At 33.1% G+C, this 15,359-nt stretch overlaps 1 protein-coding gene across 4 annotated transcripts in view; it reads left to right on the forward strand.

The window, feature by feature from the left end:
* The window catches only part of MIB1 (MIB E3 ubiquitin protein ligase 1), a 56,016-nt gene that overhangs the window by 22,270 nt on the left and 18,387 nt on the right, over positions 1-15,359 (forward strand). For all 4 annotated transcript variants that reach the window (XM_070747620.1, XM_070747622.1, XM_070747621.1 and 1 more), the window contains exons 9-12: positions 427-560; positions 1,286-1,393; positions 2,991-3,188; positions 4,415-4,566. In XM_070747620.1, coding sequence (XP_070603721.1) covers positions 427-560; positions 1,286-1,393; positions 2,991-3,188; positions 4,415-4,566 — 592 coding nt within the window. The remainder of the gene's footprint in view (positions 1-426; positions 561-1,285; positions 1,394-2,990; positions 3,189-4,414; positions 4,567-15,359) is intronic.

The following is a 15,359-nucleotide window of genomic DNA, read 5'->3' on the forward strand; positions in this document are numbered from 1 at the left end:
TTGATTGATGGTGAATTTGTCAATGCTGATGATATTCAACTGGTGCTCCAATTGTTTTGGAATAGCACACTAGGAATTTATTACTATTGGTAGTACTTTTACTTTATATCGCCCTTTTGCAGGTCTTGGTTATCATTTCCTTTAACGAGAATAACTTTCTAACCTTCACTACCTAGCAGATGATAAATAACATTTAAACTTGCTCATGAATATCTGCTCTACCATAATGTTTCCATTGTAGGAAATGCTAGTATGCAGTTATGATCTAGGCAAGGAGCAAATGTTGAAGCAACTTTAAAAAATGTTGGAATATAGATTGTTACATGTGAATTAAATAAGAATGTTATGTTTAAATGTATCATATTCATTCATACATTCATATTCTATACACCTGGTAATAATAGTTGTTTCACTTAATATTCACAGAAAGGTTGTCCCAGTTGCTGAAGAAATTATTTGAAACTCAGGAATCTGGGGATCTTAATGAGGAGTTGGTTAAGGCAGCTGCTAATGGAGATGTAGCAAAAGTGGAAGATTTGCTTAAAAGACCTGATGTGGACGTGAGTATTTAATTATATCATTTCTAATAAGGGGCATTAAGAGTTTCTAATCAATAATCAGAGGCTCTTGGAAAGAAAACATTTTGTAATCAAAAGAAAGATGGACTTTTCTTTCACAATCTTTACTGTTGCAAATAGGAAATTAATTATTTTATTTATTTATTATTTATTATTTAGATTTGTATGCCGCCCCTCTCCGCAGATGCTTTAAAATAGGAGGCTTGCCCATTTTAACATTTGTCCATTGCTTTTTGAATGCACTGTTTGCTTCAAATATTTCAAAAATTAGCCTCTTAAGAAGTTTACATTACAATGTCCTTTAAATAATTACTTTGCTTTGAAGTGATATAAACTTTGGAAAAACAAGTAATTAATCCAATCTTCTCAAGTTACCCTCAACTTGCCACCAAGATCATTTTTTTCCAGTTCAGTGTTTTAAAAACTAATATTTTAATACTCCATGTGTTCATATCCTGCTTTTCTTTCATAACTTATGGCAGAATGCATAAATCTAAAATATTTTAGTAGAGCTAAGATATGTTTTCTCCGTTATTATAAATTAAAGATAATTTGGAAAGACAATTGATCAGATCTCTACAAGGTATTTTTTACAGTTTAAGTATGTTATCTTTTAACTGTTTCTTCTTGACATTCTACTTCTATTAATGAGCATGGCTATATTAATGTCTCATTTTAAACTTCTTTGATTTATTAATATATTTTAGGTGAATGGACAATGTGCTGGACACACTGCTATGCAAGCTGCAAGTCAAAATGGACATGTTGACATTTTGAAATTGCTTCTGAAACAGAATGTGGATGTAGAAGCAGAGGTATGTGAAAGCTTAAATGTTTAATAATAGTGAAATGTAATTATTATACATTATAAATTATAAATATCTGTATTATATCTTAAAATATTAAATATTTTAAAACATAAAGTTGCCTAATATTATTATGGGTTATTGTTTGTAAGATAATACAGTGATACCTCTTCTTACGAACCCCTCTTCATACAAACTTTTCATGATACCAATCCGGTGTTTAAGATTTTTTGCCTCTTCTTCCAAACTATTTTCACCTTATGAACCCGAGCTTCCGCCTCTGGGAATCCCTTCATTTTTGCCAGCACTGCTTTGAATCCCAGCGAGGGGAGCCTCAGGGGAATACCAGCGCTTCCGCTGACAACCGAAGTCAGGACGTGGGATTTCCCAGGAAGGGGAGCCTCAGGGGAATCCCTGCACTTCGGCTGACAACCGATGTCTGGAGATGGGGTTTCCCAGCGAGGGGAGCCTCAGGGGAATCCCCACGCTTCGGCTGACAACCGAAGTCCGGAGGTGGGGTTTCCCAGCGAGGGGAGCCTCGGGAATTCCCGTGCTTCGGATGGCAACGGAAGTCCAGAGGCGGGGATTCCCAGCGGCACAAGGCAAAAGGGGTGACTTTTGGGATGGGGTTGCACGCATTATTTGCTTTTACATTGATTCCTATGGGGAAAATTGCTTCGTCTTACTAACTTTTCATCTTATGAACCTGGTCACGGAACGAATTAAGTTCGTAACACGAGGTATCACTGTATTTCTTTTATTGCTAGTTATGTAATTATTTAACTAGCTTATTGAATGCATCCCTTTCATTTGATTTAATTTGGTAATAGCCAATAGTTTTATTTTAGGGTATTTAAGGATTTTATGCTTTTAAAAAGAAAATAATTCCCTTGTGTAAAATAAAGTCAGGACAATAAAATGCAGGTATACTCATTCAACTAATGAACCAATTAATTATGGTTACTTGAATCAATTTTACTGAATTGAGATTAATAGATCATTTCCTATAAAGGGGAAGAAACTTGAAATTTACAGATTATATTACTACTGCACCATGGATGGTTCTTTGCACTAGCAATTGAGTTATTGACTAGACTGAAGGTTGCATGCAGGAAGTATCAGAAATTATTAATAGAGCAGTTCATAAATAAAGTTCTTCTCTTATAAACAATTGGCTATGACTTGTAACTAATATTTAATAGCAAAATAAGTTGCTAAGAGCCATGGTGATGCAGTAATTAGAATGTAGTATTGCAGGCTAATTCACCTCACTGCCAGGAGTTTGATCCTCACTATCTCAAGATTGACTCAGCCTTCCATCCTTCAGAGGTCGGTAAAATTGAGGACCCAGATTGTTGGGGGCAATATGCTGACTCTGTAAACTGCTTACAGAGTAAAGCACTATGAAGCAGTATACTAGGTGCTATTGTTATTGCTATTGTGTATGTTAATTCTGTTTCAATGTGAAGTAGAACTATACATACACATCATCTGCTATTGATGCTTTAAATCATTGCATCCTTTTATTAACTATATACAACAATTTAAAAGCCTCCCATTAAATTGTAGAACAAAAATATTATGCAGCTGAATTTTAATTATTTAGGACAAAGATGGAGACAGGGCTGTTCATCATGCAGCCTTTGGTGATGAAGGAGCTGTGATAGAAGTTTTACATAGAGGCAGTGCAGATCTCAATGCTCGCAATAAGCGTAGACAGACACCACTTCATATTGCTGTGAATAAAGGTCATCTACAAGTTGTGAAGACATTACTGGACTTTGGTTGCCATCCTAGTCTCCAGGTAATTTAAATTGCTGTTTACTTTTTATTTATTTATTATGAACTCAATTTGAGTATTTTTTTCATACGTACATAACTTTGAAATATTAAATAGGGTTAGCCTCCGAGTTATAATTTGGAGTGTAATATCAGAAACGGGCAATGTTCAGCTTTCCATCCTTCCTATCAGGATGTATGGAAGTTTGAATATACTGAAGATGATGATAGATTGGATATGATGCAGATGAATAAACTAAGACCAGTATTTTTGGTTTCTATAAAATCTGAGGAAGAATTATTTCTAAATAGTACACCATTGTAAACAGGAATTCTTTTGCAATCCTGACACGGTGGCCTGTTTCCATTTTACTAGCTTTTGCTACCACGCAAACATGGTGATGACTATTGATGTAGAATGTAGATGTTGGTCAAGAGGGACTGGATAAATTAATTAAAAAACAGGGTGTCTAGCTAAATATGGTGTTGGCTAAATTCAGTAAAGCTCTTACTACATTCTTATATCAGGATTTTTTTTTTAAAATGAACTTTGTGTTTGTTTGAATAGATGGGGAAGATTTATTTAGTTAAAATATTTATTTCTCTAAAAATTTATTATGTTATATGTTAATTTGATTTTTTTACATTGTTTTTTAATTGGGATACCAAAGTGGCATTTTTCTTTCTATTCGAAAAGGCAGCATCAAATGAACTTTCTCTGAAAAATACTTTCAAGATATTGTCTGTTTTTTTATTGCTTTGATAAAACATACCCATGAATATTTTCTGTAGGTGTTCTATCTGATAGTTTCTGTGCTTGAGGCTAGCTCTATAGTTTATGGCCTGAAACAGTAGCCTTTCCCCCTCTATTGGGATCATTTGCCAGAAATATGCTTCATCAGCATTCCATATCAAACTTAGCTTCTACAGTCAATGATAAAAGGTGTATTGAATCACTTGTATTTTAAGATATTATTACTGAGTAAACTTAAAATATTTTAGGGCAATTCTTTTTCTGCATCTGTTAATGGATAAACAGCATTGTATTAATGCCTTTCATGGTATAAGGCATCTTAACATTTACCCAAAGGATGTTGTTGTGCTAATTTAAGATCATGTCAATTATACAGATGTATTCTGTCCAAAAATCAACTATTTTTTCATATCTAGCTATTTTTTTCTTGAAGTTTGATAGGTAGTTAGGGAGGGAGATAAAGAAATTTATATAAATTGACTAACATTTATTTTTAGGATTCTGAGGGTGATACTCCTCTGCATGACGCAATAAGCAAAAAGCGTGATGATATCTTAGCAGTCCTCCTGGAAGCTGCAGCAGATGTTACTATTACAAATAACAATGGATTTAATGCTCTTCATCATGCTGCCTTAAGGGGAAATCCAAGGTATTGTATAGGTTTACTGTCTTCTAATGTTTGAGAAGCATAGTGTTATAGTAAAAATGTTAACATTAATTCAGAAGAATTTTAACATTAATTTTTTTATAGCTTAGTAGTTGAAGTATTAAAATTATATAATTGAACCATTTAGAATTGATGTAGTGAGTATTTGAACAAATGCAGGTTATAATAAATTATCCATATAGTTAATTGCTTTGTGTGCAATCAGGTGTTTGTTCTCATGCAACTACACTCTGTAAAAGTATCATGACGCAATGCAGAATTACATTTACTTTATTTTGCAAAGACTAAGACTGGATAAAAAATGTGAATGTGAAATTGAATGTGAATGTATAGCTTGTGGAATAACAGTGCGGATAATATAATTAATATATACAGGTTGCCATCCAATTATGCAAAGTCAAAGCCAACCGAATCAATATAAAATTTTGCTTTTTCTAGTATGATGTTAAAACTCAGAATCACCATTGAAACTAATTATGGAGGATGTTTAAGCTCAATAAGACAAAGCACTACCTTTAGCAACTCCATAGGATCTTTGTCTTTTTGTTAAAATATTGTAGTTGTGCTGCAATAATAATAATAATAATTAATAATAATTAATTAGATTTGTATGCTGCCCCTCTCCGAGCTATGCCTCTTTAGATACGTGGCAAGAATTGCAACATAGGAAGAAAAGCAGTGTGCTTTTATCTGATCTTTTTTCCCTTGTCGTCCCCCCCTCCCCACACACTACTGACTACTTTAGGATTGAATAATTAACAGAATGGTGAAAAGCCTTTAAAGAAGTGCTTCGTAACATGTGGACATGTATACAAAGCCTTTCCTTTCAAATTGCTAAAGCATGCTTGCAAAGCTTGTGCAGCTGCTCTTGACTATTTCCATATGTGTGGTCATACACAAACCACTTGGCTTTGCTTTTGCCTCTTTTGAAGCAGCTGCGTGAGCCTTGCAAACCTTATGGCTTCTTTAACGATTTGTGAATAAATGCTTCATGTGAGCTTATGCATATTATTAAGCCTCTCTTTTTTAAAGGCTTTGCCCAAGCCTTATTGTTAAGCTGTGGAATTTGCTGACATCAGGCATGATGGCTGACTTAGTTTTAAAAATGGTAAGAGAAATTCACTGAAGTTAATTCCATCGGTGGCTACTACTCTTGTTGGCTGGTTAGTTCTTTTGGGATCGCAGATAAGATAAAGATGCCCTTGGATTGAGCTTCACTCCTGATGAATTCATATAGTTGATAACTAAAACAACAAAGCAAAATTGAATTGTGAGCCTCTTCCTCTAGGGTGTTTTTTGACTTTCTAGACCAACTTACAGCACTGGTATTTTTTTCAGGTCTTTGATCCTGTCTTTTGAGCCTTGATACTATTACCGTACTTGCTGAAATAGAATCTTAGGCTGATATATTAAATGTCATTTGAGAAGCCACAACAGTATAGGACTGTCACTGTCCTATCAATCTTTGGTCTAATGCAGCTGGTTGGTTACTCTACACAGTTGAACTAAGAGTGCTGGACTGGACAGGCCACTGGCCTAATTCATTAGCACTCCTCTTGTGTCTATGAAGCACATTATAACATCATACATTTTCTGATTTCAGCCATGGACTCTCTTTAGCTCGGACTACTTTTTTAAAAGTTTAATTTTCAACCAGCCTATGATAATCCAAAACTTTGTAATTAAGTTTACAAGCTATAATTTATGTCATCACTAGCTGGTATGTCAGTGTAACTAAAATTGCTTTTGTCTAAAAGGGAATGGAAATGAATGTATAAGGTGGGCTATTGGCTGAATTTTTAAACAATTTTCTGCAATCATTAACTATATGTTCATTTAGAAATTCTATCTACATTTCTCTCCTAATTGACTAATATATACTAAAAGTTGGTATGGTACGCGATTTAGACAATAGCAATTAATGGTATTCAGATCCAAAGTGAGAAAGGTATACTGGATTTGGCATAGACCTGTCTATGTCAGTAGCATATTTTTGTCATGCTTCGAGGCCAGGAAAAGACCCCACTTTTAAAATGCCACTGAAAGTTTCAGTGATCATGCCAAATTTAAAGCACCTTTTCCATTTTGGATTTGAATACTATGCACTAGCAGAAGAATATGTGCCTGTTCTCAGAAATGGCACTACTTTTTGTAAGTTAATATCACCTTAATAAATGTATTAGAAGCCATATGTGATTTGCAATGTCTGAAAATAGTATTCATTGTTGTTTAGATAACATACTTAATCTTTGGCATATCATGGGCCAGAGCTTTGGCTAGTACATTTGCCACTTACCGTAATCATTCTATAATGGTTAATGTGAATGTTGTTAGCGATGTAATGCTACTAGTCAGAAGCCTGTAGTTCTGTATTTGGATGAAAAAATTTCTTCCACAGATATTTCAATTATGAAAGGAAATAGTAGAATCAAAGGTGTCTGAATCTATTTGGCAGCATGTCTTTTTTAGATTGGGGTTAGCGTATTAATTTAAAACTGGCTTTCAGAACTTGGGTTGAAAATGGCAAACTAATAGGAAAATACATTATCCAATAGTAATTTACTGAAGTCTTGTAATTTAATGGTATTTTTATTCAAACGCTATCTTAATTTATATTTTAGGACAGGCAATGTCAATTTAATGTGAAAAAAAGATATTGAATACTTTTTTGTCACCTATTTGTAATTCTTTATTTTGTTGAATATGCAGAAAGTGAAGAATGAGCTTTAACTGTATCTTCATCTTTGTAGACGATAAAAACATTGTCTGTGAGATCCCATCTGTGTGCCATAAGAGAAAAGATCCAAAGTCTAATCCAAAATTCCAAAAATGAACAGTAAAACATAAATATAATTTTCTTATCTAATTTCATTCTGTATCTTTTATTTTTAGACAAATTGCATTTAGAAACATAGAAACATAGAAGTTTGACGGCAGAAAAAGACCTCATGGTCCATCTAGTCTGCCCTTATACTATTTTCTGTATTTTATCTTAGGATGGATATATGTTTATCCCAGGCATGTTTAAATTCAGTTACTGTGGATTTATCTACCACGTCTGCTGGAAGTTTGTTCCAAGGATCTACTACTCTTTCAGTAAAATAATATTTTCTCATGTTGCTTTTGATCTTTCCCCCAACTAACTTCAGATTGTGTCCCCTTGTTCTTGTGTTCACTTTCCTATTAAAAATACTTCCCTCCTGGACCTTATTTAACCCTTTAATATATTTAAACCTGAAGATTGCCCCTAAGCTACTATAGCTAATAAGGGATGATAACTCTTTTTATTATAAAACTCAGTTATTTTATACCAATATTTCCTCGATAATACAACCGAGTCTTATATTAATTTCTGCTCAAAAAGGCTTATTAGAGCTTATTTTCCTGTTAGGTATTATTTTCAGGGAAATATGGTACTAAATGCTTCTGTCTGGCTAACAAATTTAACTGTCAATTAGGGCTTATTTTGGGGGGTAGGGCTTATATTACGAGCATCTGGAAAAATCATGCTAGGGCTTATTTTCTGGTTAGGTTTTATTTTTGGCAAAACAGTATTTTGCTTTGCTAAGCTACTATAGTATGCTAGATTTTTCAACAGAGTGAGAATAAGAGTTTATGGCAGGTGCAGCAATAAATATTGACTCTACAAATAACCCCATAAACTCATAAATACAACATTGCAAAATAAACTGTTTTATTGCAGAAAGATACAAGCCACATGTGTGGAGAAAATCTATATACGACAGAACTTAGATCGCCGCCGCCGCCTCTTTTCCTCTTCTTCCATTTAAATTCCAGAGTTTTTCCTTCTGCTCCTTTGTATCTAGAGAAATTTGAACATTTTCTTCCTGTTCTTGAGATTGTGAAATATCATTCATTGTTTATATAATGGTTTTATTTAACCTGCAAATTTCCAATTCTTGTTATAACTTCACCCTGAGCATGGAAATGAATTTCTAAGAAAGCAAACATGCAATCATGAGCCTAGCATGATTCAAGAACAAGGTTCAAATACATAAAATGCTTTTATTCAAAAAGATGCTGCCTTAATAACAAAGATCAACTATTGCAGTTTTTATTAATCTAACTAAATTAATACGTCAGGTTCAGGGTTTAAATTTTTTTTGTCTCTTTCCCCCCCTGATGTGATAAATGACTTTTTCCTGCCCATTCCACAGTGTTTTGATACAATCTTATTTTTTTAAACTATCCTTCTGCCCGTGGCAGCTTCAGCAGTCACCTTAGGTAGTGAATTCTGGAGTGAATGTGGATCTCTAACAGCGGTCCCCGTCTAAGTCTTCTTCTGTGTCCCAGATTGTTTGCAAAACTGTTCATGTCATACCAGCTGCCTAATTAGTTCCAAAATTCTTAAAAGTTCAGGTAGAGGTTGATGATCCATCACCAGTGCTGAAATTAGATTAGCTTCTGGTCCAGTCAGTTCAAAATACAGAAGAGGAGTCTTCACATAGTAAAAGTACATGTTAAATTACTAAAATGTTTTCTTTTGGAAGCATAGTATCTAGCAATTCAGCTAAAGCAAGATCAAATCAACTTATTATTTAGATAGATAATGACCAAGAAATAGCTGTACAGTAGGCTACATTGAGAAGTCAGAACTGGAAGAAGGTAATAGCAAACCACTTCAGTATTCTTGTCAAGAAAACCAAATTAATGCATCTATAAAATCCTCAGGAATCAAACTTGACTTGGAAAAAAAGAAAAGGAACAGAGTTAATGTTAACCTTCCCAGAATAGGCTCCAATGATCAGTTTTGTATAGCTTTTCCCTTTTTAATATTCGTATTATTAAAAATCAGTTGATAAAAACACTTGTCCTGTAGTGATCAATACATAGCTACAGCTGGTTGAAGGGGACCAAATCCATTAAACATGTGATTTGATTCCATTTTACCAGCTTAAGCAAAGCATTGAAAACCTAATTTTGCCATCAAGCCTGGGACCCTGAGTCAATTTCTTGGCTAGGTTATAATGAAGGTGTGATGTCAAGAATGTTCTCTGGTGCTATTTTATGTTATATATGTTGTTTATAATTTCAATTGTACTTCTTTTTTTGCTCTAGTTTTATTCCTATTTTCACTGTTAGATGTACAGAACCATCTGTAGGAGAGGGCCCCCCCACATAAATTTATTAAATAAATAAATTGAAGTTTAGGAAGCATACAGCTGCTTCTCTGTTAAATATCAGATAAGGGGAATCATATGCAGTACTTACTTTTAAGTTTTGTTTATAATGATTCATTTTTATATTATTAAAAGTTGAAAAAAACCCTTAAACCTAAGCCATTGAAGAAAAAAGTTATGGCTTGCAATAATTCTTCTTAATTATTTGCGTTTCTTGGGTGAGAATGTGAATATATTTTTACACAAGTTTACTGAAAAGAATTAATTAGAGAACAGTATTTCCAACAATATTTCCACAAAGAGGTTTATTTTGAAAGGCCTTTTCTGTTAACAGGTTAGTTCTGTACATATTCTATCTACATCTGTTTTTTAAAAATGATTTCACAATTTTTGGAATATAGTTATACTATGGCACATAATTTAATATGCATATGTTTTAGTTAATAAAATGGGATTCATCTTTAAGTATAGAAGAGCATCTTATTTGGAGACCTGTGAACTTTAAGATGTGCTAAATTGGGGTCCGATTAATTTGGTCTCTAATAATGCATTACTTATATAAAATATTTCATTGCAAAGACTTTAGTTTTCTCTAAATATACAGTATGTCTATCATATATAAAACTTGAACATTTAAAACTGTATCTATTTTTGTCAGTAATACAGGACTGCACTGGTCCAGCTGTTCAAGTATTCTTTTAGATGGCAACAGTTTTTGTGTACTGGCTATATCGGGGCAAAAAGTGACCATGGAAAGAAGTATAGTAGCATTTGATAATGTCAGCATCTGTTATCCTTGTCAGTCAAATGGTTGAGGTGTCTGAATTACAACTGTGTCAGCAGATGTCCAAAGTTCAGTTTGTACTTAGTTAGAATTCAGCAGCTGACATAAGTAAGGGAGGTGACATTTTAGCATGACTGACAAGGTTCAGAGAAGTATTAAGATTTGTTTTTATAAAGCTGCATACATAATTCTATGTAAGGCTTGCTTTAGTGCTGGTGTATAATTAAGTTTTGATCAAAAGCACAAAGTATGTTCTTCAGTTTATAAATCATCATCGTTTTTAAAATGCGACCCTACAGAAGTTAATATTTAATTTATTACTCAGATGACTTATTATTAGAAATAGGCAGTGCTTCATAGAATTCAGACAGGTTTGCCAACTTTGTTGCTAATGATCATCAGTCTGTTGATTATAGAATAAAATGTGTTAATGACAATGCCAATATTTATTTCTGCTTTGCACATATACTCAATGAATTTTAATTAATTGTGTAGTGAAAGTATAGAACTATTTATTTGCAGGAGAAAATAGTTTCTGTTTAAATAACATGTATTGTTAAATTTTTAAGAACGAGTATCTTTTTTGGCATAAAAATCTGTATATGAATAAACTGAACAGGATCTGAAGAGATGACAATTAAATAGGAATTAAATATGAAGCCCAAGAGTCTACGAGTCATATGTTATAAAGTTTAATCCCACTTAGCCTTCTTTGAATTTTCAGTCAGAACACTATATTTTACATAATAACATCCTTTGTATATAACCAGTTAAACCTCCGTGTTAACAACATGAGGGATTAATTTTTTTTAAAAAAAATGAGATGTTTTCAAAACAAGATTTACCTAAACAGTATTGATTTTCTCCTAAAAATAATTACGTTAATAATGGGAATGCTGACCTTTCAGCTGCACAATTATTCTCTAAACAGAATGAAATAAAAATGTTCTACCTTAAAGAACATCTTAATTAATTTTGCAGATAAGAATGATATTGAATCTGCCAAACCTAAGCCGATCTACTTTCTTCTGATGAAATAACCTGTTTCAAAATATAGATTTATTCTGACATACAGATTATTATTTAATTTTCTTGCTACATCTTCCTTTTAGTCATAAACCAAAGTGAAACAAAAAGGAACTATGTTAGGAAAAATAAATACAAAATTGTCTAATCCAGTGTTTCCCAACCTTGGCAACTAGAAGATATCTGGACTTCAACTCCCAGAATTCCCCAGCCAGCGAATGCTGGCTGGGGAATTCTGGGAGTTGAAGTCCAGATATCTTCCAGTTGCCAAGGTTGGGAAACACTGGTCTAATCCACACCCATTCCTAGCATGGGTGTTGTTATCATCTGGGAAAAATTATTTTTACACTTTGAACATTTAAAAGTGGATGAAGACTGCCTTGGCAGTTACAGAATACAGAAATATTTCCTCTATCAAACATAATCCTGTATTTGTGAAATAAATACGATACACTATTTAGATTTTAATTTTCATTAATGTACATTTAATATAATAAGGAATCTTAATTCATCCTTTTTTATTTCCAGCTGCCCCAGTGGTTTCAAATAGGTGGGAAAGCCATGTGCTTTAAGCAATCCTCTTTTTGAGGCTCTAATATCACGCAGCCTAGCACTGCGAAATAGCAGCCCAATTCCCCACAGATTTTTTTTTCATAAAATAAAATAAAATTAAGCAGCCAGTAGGCTAATTATGTCTCTGAAAAGATGCTAAAAGAGCAAATTCCTGGCCCTGCTTCAGCTCAGTGAGTGAAACACATCTACTTGTACATCAAGCCAATTAAATTCTATTGACATGCTTGCAAATGAGAGAATTACATGGCATGGTTAGAGGGTCCCACTTTGCCTGTGCTGCCTCAATGCATGTGTATGTGTGTGTGTATATAATTAATTCTTTATTTTTAGCCAATTTACTCTAGTGGTTAAGACACCAGGGGACTATGAGTCTAATCCACCTCACAGGGTTGTTTTTGTGGGAAAAATAGGAAGAGCAAGGCGTATTATGTGTGGTTGCCGTCTTGAGTTACTTATAAAAAACAATAGGATAAAAATAAAAAAACATGCAAGAGTGCATGATGCGCCCCCCCCCCCCCCCCCAAAAAATGACATAAAATCAAGAAGAGCAATGTTTGAGCTGCGTAACTGGGCTATAATCATATTAATAAACTCTTGTACTGAATCTTCAGTGGAAACAAGGCCATTTTAAACACATACAGTTGTGCCAAATGCAACAAAGGTGTCAATGTGCAATAAATGTTTGGTGGATTTCTAATGGAAAAGCTAGGTAGAAAAACAGAGAAGTCTTCGTCGTAATATCTTCATTTTGGCATACATGAGAAGCCTTGTTTTGAAAGCCATATTTTACATTCATAGATTTACATTCTAAGAAATATTCTTGACTGATCATTTTAATATTAATTTGGATGGTTTGACAAGAGATCACAGCAGGAGGTTATTGTGGTTTTCACAATACTTATTGTGGTTTTCACAATACTTATTGTGGTTTTCACAATTATGATCTAGAAATCATACTGTAATTGTTTTTATTTGTGTACCGTTGCATTAAACGTTGTGGGTCGTTTTTATTTAGGTTTTGAATTAATAAAGCAAATAAATAAATGATTGAGCGATACTGTTAGTATCAGTTCTTTAAACAATTGTCCCATTATTTCCTCCAGTATGTTCTTCTATGCTAATATTCATTTGATCCTTTTACATGTTACCTTCACTTTAAAACACCATGACTTTCATGTGAAATATAGTTTATTTTTCTTTTACTGGTTGTTCACTCCTGCCAAAAGTACATACTTCTTTACATTCCATAATATTGTATGTTCATATGGGTACATAAAGAAGTATGTGCTCTGGGCAGGTTTTCATAGCTGCTATTTGCTGGATAAAACTGAACAATATTTTGTCCCTTTTTTAACATAAAGTATAAAATAGTTGTTCTTGGTGAATTTTAAAAACACACTTTTGCTCTTGTTTCTTAGTATCTGGCCTTATTGCTGAGAATTAAAGCCTTCCTGTACTTTACATGTACAATAATTTAAAACACATTAAAATAATAGTTCTTTCACAAAGATTCAGGTACTTATTAGGTTTCTGTTGCTGGTGGCTATTAAGCCTGGTGAACAGCATGATTTCACCAAAGTTTTGAGTATAAAAAATGCCTTCATGAAATGGTAATATATATTCATGTATTCCACCCTGAGCTTGCATTATCATTGGTCTTCACTCATATTTTATCATATTTATGTTAGTATCTGGTGAAGTGGAAAAAATGATCTATTTTGTAACGATGTATGCCTTTGGGAAGAATCTCAACTGTTGTATTTTATAATTAACGAGAGAGAATATAGCCGAATAAATAGCTAATTCTATTCCAAGAAAAAAAATAAGTTGCATATGTAAAAATTTGGCCTTTATTTTTAATTCAAACCAATGTGAACTAGTTTTTGCAGAACATTTTCAAATTAGAAAAGTTCATAATAAAATGTACTTTTTCATGTCAAAATTGTTGTAAGTTTACTGGCTCATATATCTTCACAGGTTTAGTTGGCTGATACTGTAGTTTATCTTTGGATTCGTATTAATCATAAAACAGAAAACCCCAATATCAGCTTGCAAAGAAAATTGGATTAAAAAAAAGAAATATGTAGAGAATTCATTTTAAATTATACACAAATCCTTTTGTAAAGTATGTTTATAACCAGAACAAGAACATTCATCCAGTACTTACACATTTTCAAAAATTAGGAAAAAAGCCCCAGTTGATCATGTTAAAGAAAACCAGTTGTTCAGTTTCTGCAGCTCAAGAGAAAAACCTAGTGCAGCTGATAGAGAGCAAATCAGAGACTAGCAGCAGCTAGCACAATTCTATAAGAAGAAACAGCAATGCAGCAGAACAATTACAACTTGCTTGTTTCAAATTTAAATTATATTGTTCATGCTCTAAAATAACATTTTTAATCTCTTAGTAAAAGTACTTTATCACTAAATCATGCCTTATCCTACTCTTTTATATATAATGAAATGGATCCAGAATATAATGAGAAAGTAACAATGGGGTAATGCATTTCTGTAAAAAAAATTTTTTAATGCTAACTTATTAGTAGATATAATACTTAAAATACAATTGACAAGATTTCTTGTCCAACAGTATTAAGCTATCATATTACTCAAAGCTGATTGTTTCCCATATTAACACTTTACACTAGAAATACTTGATATTTAAGCACACTAGTAGTATGTTAAACTGCAATTGATATAAAACATACACAAAATATTTTTAAAAATACATGCAGATATGAATCCTTTAAATCTTTGAATAATTCAGGTCTTCTAATGCTCTATTACCTGTAAGCTTATCATGCAGCATTTGCAGTTGGATGACCTAGAGAGAGACATCAGCAGCAGCCATCTCATCTTGAATGTTCACTCTATCGCTGATTCAGCTCTTCATTATGTGGGAGGGGGGAAGCAATGGAGAGGTGAAAATGAATACATATTTCACTATAAAGCAAGTATAATTAAAATATGAGCACATATCTTACAAGGTGTCTGTTGTGTTTTCCAAACCATTTAGGCGTTGTGCATAGAACTAAGTTTCTTGAACCTGCTGGGCAGAAAACACAAATATCCAAGGTAGAGGCTAAAAAAACCCAAAGAAGGATAATCTCATCTTGCTTAGATAATTGAAAAGAATTCAAAAATGTTCATGAGATTGTAAAAAATAAATAAAAATCAGCATACACCTTCATCCATCCCCCTTTTTCAAGCAAATATCGTTTCTTTCTCCATGGATAGAGAACTTGATTTCTTCA

Source organism: Erythrolamprus reginae, chromosome 3 (genome assembly GCF_031021105.1).
Source record: "Erythrolamprus reginae isolate rEryReg1 chromosome 3, rEryReg1.hap1, whole genome shotgun sequence".
Lineage (NCBI taxonomy): Eukaryota > Metazoa > Chordata > Lepidosauria > Squamata > Dipsadidae > Erythrolamprus > Erythrolamprus reginae.